The sequence below is a fragment of the Pimephales promelas genome, chromosome 12, assembly GCF_988280905.1.
Source record: "Pimephales promelas chromosome 12, fPimPro1.hap1.1, whole genome shotgun sequence".
NCBI lineage: Eukaryota > Metazoa > Chordata > Actinopteri > Cypriniformes > Leuciscidae > Pimephales > Pimephales promelas.
The window spans coordinates 13,318,954-13,330,866 of NC_142780.1; the positions used below are offsets into that span (position 1 = coordinate 13,318,954).

The window sequence follows — 11,913 nt, forward strand, 5'->3', positions numbered from 1 at the left end:
GTGAAGGGGTTGTAATCACACATTACAATGATCCACTTGTCAGGTTTTTCTACCTCTGAACGCCAGTATTTCTTTTTGAAGTCTCTCCGGGTCGGATTTTCTGCGAAATCCATCGGATGTGACTTGCATGCGCGCTCCCGAGCCTCTCTCCTTTTTATATACGGTCTATGCGAATAAAAAAAATCTATCTGCTGAAGCTCGTCAGGCAAAACGTGAAACGGATCGACTTAGGACGAAAACACGGATCAACATCGGCAGAGCGTTTGAATTATGAAGATAGATAACACCACAAATGTAATGTTATCATTGTACGAGTATGGAGCATTAGTTCAACGTCAAGCTGCAGTGAGAGTTTACATGAGTTTCCAGCATGTTGTGAGATGCTTTCTCCGGTGTGTTGAAAGTCTCAGTGTGCTCGCACGTGTTGCAGCATGAGCGCGCTTGTAAAAAATGGTTGCAATCTGAAACATCACAGATAGAGGTCGCTAAAAAATACATATAGCACCTTTAAATGAAGCAATGCATTGTTGTAAATAATAATAATAATAATAATAATAATAAAAAATTCCATATTTATAACTTTACAAACTATAATCAATGGATTCCGGTAACAGCCGTACACAAGCCGAAGAGTGAACTCTGATTGTTAAAATGTGTTTTTAATGAAACCTTGGTCAGATCATGAATCATTTATGGAATTTAATATTTATATGAAATAATTAAAAAGAGCAGTTTCATGTCTATCCTTGTTTTTTTTTTTGTCTGTTAAATTGGTCAAGGTTAATGTGGGATTTAGAACATAAACTGCAGTAAGTAAAGCAGTACTTGGAGAGTAATTAGTCAAGAAGTCTGCATGGCTAAATATGTTTTTAGCTAGATGCTAACTCGATTCTTTTTAGAGTAACTTACCCAACATTGATTATTTCTAAGAAAATGTAATAATATACTTTTAGAACACGTTTCATCTTTTACTGTAGATTGTATTATTTTCAGAATGATGAAACCATTTTAATTAGTAAGATAATGTTTGTTCGTAATGTGAATATCACCATCTGGGACATTCAACCTATCTAAGTGAACATTTTCTGAGTGGGACTTTGTCTCCCCCTGCTGTTCTGCTCGATATAAGCACACATAACACAAGCACACTTTAGAATACATAATGCATTATACACTGCTTTTATTGAGCGCTTTTATGCAAATAGAGGTTCAGAGCATTTTAATTAAAAATCAAAATTTGAATAATGTATACATGAGGGCTTTAGTGCTGCATCAACATCAGATTTTTTATTCTAAATCCCAAAAATAAAAAAACACACAACAAATACAAGTTTTTAATATTTTATTATAGTTATATATTCATAAACATCTGTTTTTTTAAAGGGTAACGAGGGAATCTGAGTAAGTGGCAGATAATTTTGCTCATGAAAGTATGTCAGACACTTTACAGTCTATAAAAGATATCGGATCATTATGCCGTTAAAATATTCACAACAATAAATAGAGAGATTATCCCCAAATAAACTGCAAGACAAAATGTCACGTATAGCAGAATAAAAACTGTCTACATGACACCACATAGGACCTGAATAGTTAAATGTGATTTTAAATTAGACTGAGGTGAGCGAGGTGAAATGCATTGGGGGCTATAGAGAAGATATCGAAAGCGCAGCAGTCACACTATCATCTAATTCCAGGTTTAACGTCTGTTCCTTTTAAGGTGCCAATATGGTTTTTCCTCCAAACAGGGGGAATCTGTCAAAAGACAAAAAAAAAAAGTTACAATCATCACTATAAAGTTGTAGCGCTGTTGCAAAGTAAACATGGAGTGTTGTGTTACGCACAGGAGGTGGAGAGCTGGGTTCTAAGTGTCGGCCCAGGAAAGAGAGAAGTCTTCTCCAGATTAGTCCACTGCCCAGGAACATCAACCCGGTCACTAACCAAAACACACGTGGGTCCTACACACACACACACACACATCAGTGTGGGTCGATAAACATGTTCTCAGTCAGACAGATCTCAGCCTCAGACACTAATATAAAGGCACACAAACGTCGTCTTCTTCTGACTCTTTAAAAAGTGTCCAAGAGTTTTACAAGTCGGCTTGTTAACGAAGGGACATCAACTTCACATTTACACATGATTGGTTGCTTCATATTTGTCAGTCAGACGGCCTGTAGTCTAGACGGTCCTTGGTCAATGAAAGCGGTTATGGAGTCTGAAGGTCTGGCAATGCGAGACTTTCAGATTGATAACACTGCACACAATGCTGGCTATAACACCGAAGTAAAACGGTAGACGGCAATAAAACGGTAAACTGAAGAAAACCGGTACCAACCTCTTCAAAGGAAGATTCTAAATTCATTCCAAAAGCCACACCCATCAGACCAAATAAGGAGAGGGAGAAGGTTCCCATGGTGAGCTGGAGGTTCAGGCGCATCATGACATTCCGATGGCTAAAGGCAAGACACCACAGGTGAATATGGTAACTAATCGGGATCATCATCCTTCTCCCTGTATGGCAAGCCGTTTGAACTTTTATTCATTTCCAGGATATGAATTCTTGATATCAACAATTAAATTCTTGATATCAGCAATTACATTTTTGATATCAAAAATTGAATTCTTAATATCAACAATTGTATTTTTCACTAGTGAAATGTCACCATAGGCTGCCATTCAAAAGCAATTGTTGATATCAAGAATTGATTTCTTACTAGTTGAAATTCCAATTTCACATGTCTGAAATACAATTATTACTAGTAAAAACCTTTATTTTTGATATCAAGAATTCAATTGTTACTAGTTGAAATGTTTATTCTTGATATCCACAATTGCTACTAGTAACAATGGTTATTTTTGATCTCAATAATTCAATTTTTAGTACTGACAATGTTAATTTCTGATATCATGAATGAGATTGTTACTAGTAAGAAAGCCATTTTAGATATCTAAAATAATATTGATATCAGAAATATATTTTCAGATATCAAGAATGATCATTTTTACTAGTACCAATTGAATTGTTGATATCAAGAATAGACATTTCAACTAGTGACAATTTAATAATTGATATGAGGAATTCACATTTTTACTAATAACAATGTAATTACTGATATCAAAAATGATATTTCTAATAGTAAAAAATAAATTATTGATATCAAAAATTTATTTTGAATGGCAGCCTATGGTGAAATTTCACTAGTGAAAATACAATTACAGATATCAGCAATTCAATTGTGGATATCAAAAAAAGTAATTGTTGATAATATCAAGAATTCAATTGTTGATATCAAGAATTCATATCCTGGAAATTAATAAAAGCTAAAACAGCTTGCCATACTCCCTGGTGATTAATCACAGTACATTAAAACAAATGATTTGTATTACAAATTTTTTAAAATGTTATGATTAAATATGCAAAGAAGACAATGGGCCCTATTTTAACTATTTGAAACGCAAGTATCAAGCGCGAAGCGCAAGTAACTTTGTGGGCAGGTCTTGGGCGCTGTTGATATTTTACCGGCGGGATAAAGGACTCTTTCGCACGTTTTTCACAAGTTTAAAAGGGGTTGGTCTGAAATAGCTTCCTTATTCATAGGTGTGGTTTGGGCGTAACGTGAAATAAACCAATCAGAGCATCACCCAACATACCCTTTAAGAGCAGGTGCGCATGTTGCATGGCGGATTATTATTATTATGGTGAATTTTCCAGGTGATTTCGCAGTCTTCAGACTTTTTCTTGATGGACAAACTAATTTGTCAGATGTTCATATATAAATATTTGTCTTGCCACTATTGGGCAAACAGGTCTGATCCATCAATACTACAATTATCCTGAAAAATTTGGGTAAATGTGTAAGCTAGATTTAGGCTACATTTTTTTTTTTACATCTTCATGGACACCACAATGATTTCTTTGCTATAATGTATGATTTGCAAAAATAAAAACTGCTGCATCTGTGTTGATGAGAGAATCAAAGTACACGCGCGTTGTGCACCCACTACATTATTGCCAAGCATGCATGCTTAAAATAGCATTATGAACACGCGCGACTGACTGTAGACTAGGTTTTTTTTTGGTCAGTTGTGGAATTGTTTTCTGGAACTGCAAAATAGCACTAGGGAATGTTTGCGCTGAAACACGCCTCCTTTTTGCGTCGACCCGCCCAGTGAGCGCAAGTTCATTTCCTAGTTTACTGACGTGCGTCTGTGGAGGGAAAAGCCCGCTTTGAGCGGGTGCAAAATAGGAATGATACATGCGTCAATGTGTACAAAGTAATTTGCGCTGGGTGCAAGATAGGGCCCATTATCTAATTAAGCTGGCAATAATTTGCATACATTCTTCAGAACAGAAATGTTGATATTGGATAAAGCCATGTTCAAAAGTCTTGTTTCATTTTGATGACGTATTAGTTGAAGGTTTTTATGAAAGGTAATTTTGGATATCTTTTTTTTATCTCTCCTAGGAAAAAAACATGTTCAAAATGTTTTTAGGAACAAAATATGATATAAATCAGGTAAATATGGACAAACCTGACACATACCAAAAAAGTTTGGTATATGTACTGTAAGTGCATATATGTAAGTGCACTGATTCTGAAGGGGAGATTTATGGAAGAAAATGGCCTTTAAAAGACATGCATTGTAATAAAATTAAAATGTGTATTTTGGATGTTCACTTTCTACAAGTCTGAAAGATAGAAGAGAAATAGGGCAAAATTGAGCAGTGCCTGAATGTGTATTGTGTCTTGTGTCTTGATGTGTATTGCATCATGAGGTAGAGCCCTAGAGCAGCTAAAAAAGGCATTATAGAAGATGAGTTTGCCACTGGAGTACCTATCCAGGTTAATGAAGATGACGCTTTCAGAGTCATCGATGAGGTCTTTCAGCTCTCTGGCTTTGTTGCCAAGCTCCTCTGCTTGCATGAAGTAATTCTCCAGCAGCAACTCCATCTCTTCAGCGTGATCTATACCCAGACTACTCTCCTCACTGCCTCCATGTGAACACATACACACAAACACAGGCACACCAGCAGATAAAAGACCCACACAACAATTATCAGATATTTACACTGACACCAAGAATATTTGTGTTCATTGTAAACGTGTTGCTATGAAGTTGAATTCTGTGATGGGTCACCTACAACACTTGCGGGTCGCTCCACTTGGTGACACAGAGTTCATCTATCAGTTCATCCTCATCCAGGATTTTTAGCAGACTCTCTTTAAACATTCTAATGTCCGTCTCTAGCTCTGAAAGGCTGCAGGGAGATAAAAAGATTTTTTCTCTCAAAGAAAACGATAGATCATGCTAGTTCAAAGCTTCTGCTGTAAAAGAAACACTGCAATGACTTCAATATACTTCAAAAATGAAATCATTTTCTTCTACCAGACAGAACATGTTGCCAAGTAATAATGAGATGTGGACTAGATATGTCATTTTATTAGGTTCACTTTATAACATAGCTAGATGTGTCAGATATAGGTAGATGATAAACCATGATACAAATTACTGATGGTTAGTATCGCCATTTCATATTTTAATTATCATTAAAAACCGTTTTTGATTTGAAAAACTAGCGGTAAATACTGTTCAGCATTAAAGGCAGGATAAGTGCTTTGTTCCAGAAACATTTTTTTTTATTATGTTGGTTAAAAGTCTCTGCACATGCTGAAATCAATCACTAATTTAAGTGGTCTAAATGTATTTAGATGTGTGTGCAGTCGTGCTCAACAGTTTACATACACCTTGCAGAACCTGCAAAATGTTATTTATTATGTATGCAAATTATTTATTTAATCCTGATTCAGATATTTTATGTTAATTTATAGAATTTATAAAAATAGTAGTTAAAAAAATAGTTTTCTAATGCTTTAATGCTCAATAGTTTAATATATAATTTAACCAATAAAATTATTATTTTTATTTTACAGCAAAATAGTAAAAAAAATATATATATACATTATTACATAATAACCACAATAAAAAACACAATTATTATTTTATAGTCATACTGAATGAGTTGGTTCTTATAAGAAGTACACCCAACTGTCAATTACACACATTTTTCCCAAGTTGCTCAGTGCTAAAAGGCTGTTAAATTATTATAATTCTATGCAGATGTACTCCCCTGCAAAACAACCCCAACCATTCTAGTGCAAATTTTTCTTTCCCAATTAGAAAATGTATTCATGTTTTTTCTTTTTCATAACGCAATATCCATCACAGAAAAACAAAATGAATAAAATATTAGATACTATCAGAGATAGTACTTTTAATTAACCCTAGTGATGAGCAAAACTACATATTTTCAAAATTGACAAGACAACTTGGAAGCTCTTAATTAGGCTTTTATACCACAAAACTTTCAAAGACTTAAGCGCAAACACAGCAAGCATTCTCCTTTAGATCACCACCACCCAAAAAAAATATTACAGATACAAAGACAAGAAAAAAAACTAAGATAAACTCACTAGGGGACATTACTAACAACCTAATCAGCTGTTAGACGGTCAAGTCGACTATCCTGACTCATCCCTAATTAACAAGAAAAACACAACAAAACAATCGTTTTATAACTCTGGATAAGCTTAATAGCAAATAGCCTTTAAATTATGTTATAGCGATCTTTCATTAAGATTAGCTAATAAGAAAGTAAGGTTCTTAATTGTGTAGTTAAATGCCTCTCGCATTTGGGGACATAATGTTCTAAATACAACAACATGGCTAGGGAAAGGCATTTAGCGCAGCTTTTTAATGAAGTTAATGAACTCACCTCTTGCTATTAAGCAGGAGCAAATGGAGTTTGCTTCGGTCGGCAGAGAGGAGCTTTGGGTCGACCAACGACTCCAGACAATCCAGAACCTGAGGCTGAACTTCATTCAGTCGCATCTGCAGCAAATTCACCTGTGCACAAACACATGCAACAACACATGATTACACGTACAAACATGGACAAATAATCAAGTAGACACAGAGATCAAGAACAAAAACATGGACAAAGATCAGACTGTGGTACGAAACAACTCCACAGTAGCCATGATGATCACCAGATAGCGATAACAAACTTATATATTTTATGATACATAGATATGATCACTATTTCTGATCAGTCAATTTCACTCACCAATGCTGCATTTATTTGATCAAAAATCCAGTAAAAACTATAATGTTGTGAAATATTTTTTGACACATAATATAACTGATTTTCATTTTAATATATTTTCACTTTTCATTTTTAAAAAGCTGAATTTTTAGCAGCCATTATTACTTCAGTCACACAATCCTTCAGAAATCAGTCCAATATTGTAATTTAGCGAATCATTATTAACAATATTGAAAACAGATCTTTTTGTGCAAACCATGTTTTCAATAGAATTCTTAGATGAACGGAAAGTTAAAAAAGAACAGCATTTGTTTGAAAAAGAAATATTTTGTAAAATCATGAACATATTTACTGTCCCTTTTGATCAATTTATCACATCCTTGCTGAATAAAAGTACAGATTTCCTTCTTCTACTTTTTTAAAAATCTTTCCAAGCCCAAAATTTTGAATGGTAGTGTATTACCCTGTTGTTATTGTCATTTATTTATTAAAAGAATAACTTTAAATACTCACCCTGTGTTGCAGAATGGCTTCCAGAGCTCTGAACTCAAAGGGCAGGGAGTAAGTAGCCAAATTTCCATCTCCCGCCAACTGTGGCCCAAGTTCTAACACCAGCCATTTCTCCAGGCCGAGACCACGAAAATCCAGCACCAGTAAACACTCCGGGGTGACCACTGCCTTCATGGACTACACATTAAATAATGAGGGGGGGGGGGGGCTTTATAATTTAAAAAATATATATTCATTTTCCAAAGACAAATGAGTTTATCTTTAGAATGTTAATTGTATTTGGTATTAAAGGAGTAGTTCACTTTTAAAAAACTTTTACTGATAATTTACTCACCCCCATGTCATCCAAGATGTCCATGTCATTCTTTCTTCAGCCGAAAAGAAATTAAGGATTTTGATGAAAACATTCCAGCATTTTCTCCATATAATGGACTTCAATGGGAAGGGAACCAAACGGTTCAAGGTCCAAATGAGAGTTTCAGTGCAGCTTCAATTGGATTTAAACGACACCAGCCGACGAATACGAATTCGTCTTTCTAGCGAAATGATCGGTCATTAAAAAAATTATTTAAAACGTTTAAGTTTTATAAGCACAAATGCTCGCCTTGCTCTGTTCTGTGATAAGCGTTCATGACTCTCCTGTTCAAATTCGTTCATCAAAATGAACAAATCTTTTTTCGAGTCATGACTCGAAGGGTCATATCACCCTTATTCATCGTCTGGTGTCGCTTAAAGCCCTTTGAAGCTGCACTGAAACTCTCATTTGGACCATGAACCGTTTGGTTCCCATTGAAGTCCATTATACGGAGAAAATCCTGGAATGTTTTCATTAAAAACCTTAATTTCTTTTCGACTGAAGAAAGAATGACATGGACAACTTGGATGACATGGGGGTGAGTAAATTATCAGCAAATGTTTTTTTTAAAAGTGAACTACTCCTTTAAGTATAAGATAAAGATCATCTTTTATGTTTATGAAACAATCTTCAGAAGTTTAGAGTGTGATGACGTGTGTCCATACCTCCATGCGTATGATGATGGCATTGTTCCGGGCCGTAATACTTGTTAAGTGCTGGAATCTCAGATCTCTCGCCTGCAAACTAAGCTCCTGATACAATTCAGTCTTCTTCTTTTCTAGAGAGCAGAATAAGAGCCAGATCCATCCATAAAAATCTAACATGGCATATTTTGGCCTTAAAAAACTAATGAACAAAATTAAAGACAGAAGGATGCTCTCTCTCCTTGTCTTTTCATAAAGAATTTATTGAATGATAAAACAGATTAAAACATGGGTTGATAATACACAAATATATTTTAAAACCACATTATTTCATGGGACTATGTGTAGGTTTTTACTTTAAGATAGAGTCTTTATTTGTACATTAATGAGCAAACCATAATGTAATACAAAGAATGACTGTCCACCACGGTTGCCTCTATCAGCTTGTATTGGCTTTATGTAGCTCCTTATTTCCCGTCTGCCATTATTGGCGAAGCTTGATTAATTCAGGTGTGTCTGTGACTACTGAGGTCAGGCACACCTGAATGAATCAATTTGTCCAATAATGGAAGTAAGGAAACAAGGCGCTGGCTTAAGTTCAGGAAGTAGTGCAGCTGTGCATAAAGCCAATTGTGTGTGGAGGAATCAGGTCCGACGAACTGGCGTGAAAATTCACAAAATGTGACATAATGTGCGTTCTCGTCTACTTGGGCTTACATCTGTACGGCAGCCATTAGTAAGCAGCGGCAATCGCTAGCAGTAGTGTTTCAAATGGACTCTGCGGACGGAAAGAAGCGACCAGCCTCCAGCACAATCCAGATACCCACGGAAACTCCTCATAAGTCAAAAAAAAAAAAGCCTTATCTAGTGCGGCCAACGAGCATGCGCACCGAGAACGAGAATGAGACTGGTTCTGCAGTGCTCCTTTAACATCCTTAAAATTTAATAGATTGAAATAGGTGGTTGATAATAAACAAGATTAATTACAAAAATACACCATTTAAAATTAGAAATAAAATATTCTTCAAAAAAGAAAATAATTTCCCCCAAAAGCAAATATTTAAGATTCATAATATTGGGGGATGTATAGTAAGGGCATTGCAAGATAAAATAAAATCTCCATAAAATGTAATAATATTTTTTATATGATAATAAGCATTTACGAATTTTCAAATTTATTCTCTCTATTGTTAAATAAGTTCAATTTTGCACATTTTTGTTTGTGAAGACACTATTTTTCCAAGTTCAATTGTGCATGTGTGTAAGAGCGTAAATTTCAAATATAATTTATTAGTACATGCATTGCACTGTAATGCATTTCTCCATTAAATTGTATATTTCTTTTTTATATATATATGACAAACATTACTGACTTTTTAAGTGACTCACTTTACGGGTAAAAAATAAACTATATTTTGCACATTTTAGTTTGTGAAGATAGTATTTTCCATAGGAAATACAGATGTTGACAACATACTGCATCTTGCTTTTATTTGAGTAAGAGCATATCTTTTAAATATAACTTATTATTAATATTAGATCAAATGAAAAGGAACTAAGAAAAGGAACATCATACCAAAATCTTGAAAATACAGTAAGTTTGTGAAAGCATCCAACTCACCAAATGTTGTCACATTCCCATCACGCTGAAATTTCATCTGTTGAATGAGAACACAAATTAGTAAAGGTGAGTGAATGACCTTTTAATGGCCAGGTTTCACAGGCAGGGCTTAGATTAAGCCAGGATAATGTCACTGAAACATGCATTTTAGTCTGGGACTAGCTAAAGCCTCGTTTGTGAAACCGAGGGATACAGTGTGTGTGATTAAAACTAAAAGGTGCACAAATGTTTGTCTTACCACAACAAACACTGGAGCCACACTAGACAGGGCTGCCTGGGATGCATCTGTGGCTCTTTGGCGACAGCAGAAGTCTGGCAACAGAAAGAAATGTTTTACTCTGGTTGTGCAACAGGGTCCATGAACTCTCTGCAGAAAAGTGCTGTGATGTGTCCGTCCACACGCTGCTGTAAGAGGGCGTTTGACAGATGATCTTGAGCACTTCACGGGTCTCCATGTCCAGCATTTCATAGACACTTTCCTGAGACTCTCTCGACACACAGACCTCAAACATGGCTCCATATTTAAAAACTCTTGAGTTAAAAGTCCATTTTACCCCGACACCCAGGTGAGGTTACTGTGCGATATGACACACTTGCTTGGGTCTTTCTATAACTCCATTGGAACCCGATTATGTTGCCAAAGTAAAGAACAACATCTCCGAAATCCTGGTTTGAAACGTCCTGGTTTGATGTGTTTAGCTGTCCTGCTAACTCGCTTCTGCAGGTACTTCCGCTTTACTATTATCTCGTAATATATTCAGTATACGAACACATAAATGCAGCAATAGTTCAGCGAGTTGCTGACTTTATCAAAAGTGGTTGAAAGGCATCTTTTCGGAAACTGTTGATGACGTGATGCATGCGTACAGCACGCGCTCGCTGGTTATATGGGTAGTGACGTCACACATGAAGCCGTTAAAGAGATAGTTCACCAGAAATTCAAATTCTGTCATCATTATGTTGATCCCTTGATCCAAAATTGTATGAGTTTCTTTGTTTTGTTGAACACAAAAGAAGATATTTTAAAGACTATTGGTAACCAGACAGTTGACGGTAGCCATTGACTTTCCTACTAAGGAATCGATGGGTGCTGTCAGTGCCATCTGTCTGGATACCAACATTCTTCAAAATGTCTTTTGTGTTCAACAAAACAAAGAAACTTTTGTTGCTGTAAACAAATAAAATTCTGTTGCTGTAAATATTAAGTTAAGGACTGTATGTTGTATATTATTATATTATAGCCTATGTTATTATTATAAAAACAAAGACGACAGAGGGCTTGAATCTACAGTTAGTTTATTTATTTTGCTAGCAAATTTTTAATACCACACATTTCCATAAATAACTTGTTTTTTAAAATGAATTTATGCTACAGTGCAAACTTTGTTAGGTCTTTTTTGTACTAGTGGCCTATTTGTGTCCCATAAGAAATCTTCAAAAAGCTGCATATGTTCCCTGGATGCAATCAATGTAAACAAAGTATTGTTTTGTTGTTGTTTTGTGTGTGTGTGTGTTTTTTTTTTTGTTTTTTTTTTGTTTTTTTTTTGCTTGTCCGCATCTTTTTATTATTTACTTATATTTGAATTTAATTAATTTACAACATTTTTTGGAGGGATGGGGTGGATGTTTCTGGACGTAAAAAGTCACAAGCGCAGATTGTCTTTGCGGCCACACG

At 35.3% G+C, this 11,913-nt stretch overlaps 1 protein-coding gene across 1 annotated transcript; it reads right to left on the bottom strand.

Annotated features, from left to right (window-relative positions):
- Positions 1–1,325: 1,325 nt before the first annotated feature.
- mrs2 (magnesium transporter MRS2) lies at positions 1,326–11,130 on the bottom strand. The gene is made up of 10 exons (XM_039694560.2): positions 10,477–11,130; positions 10,239–10,275; positions 8,639–8,751; positions 7,622–7,795; positions 6,779–6,909; positions 5,147–5,263; positions 4,840–4,992; positions 2,339–2,456; positions 1,845–1,958; positions 1,326–1,755 (listed from the first exon to the last, which is right to left on the bottom strand). Exons 1-10 carry the CDS (start codon positions 10,756–10,758, stop codon positions 1,684–1,686), a joined length of 1,311 nt encoding a protein of 436 aa, XP_039550494.1. The 5' UTR covers positions 10,759–11,130; the 3' UTR covers positions 1,326–1,683.
- Between the last annotated feature and the right edge of the window lie 783 nt (positions 11,131–11,913).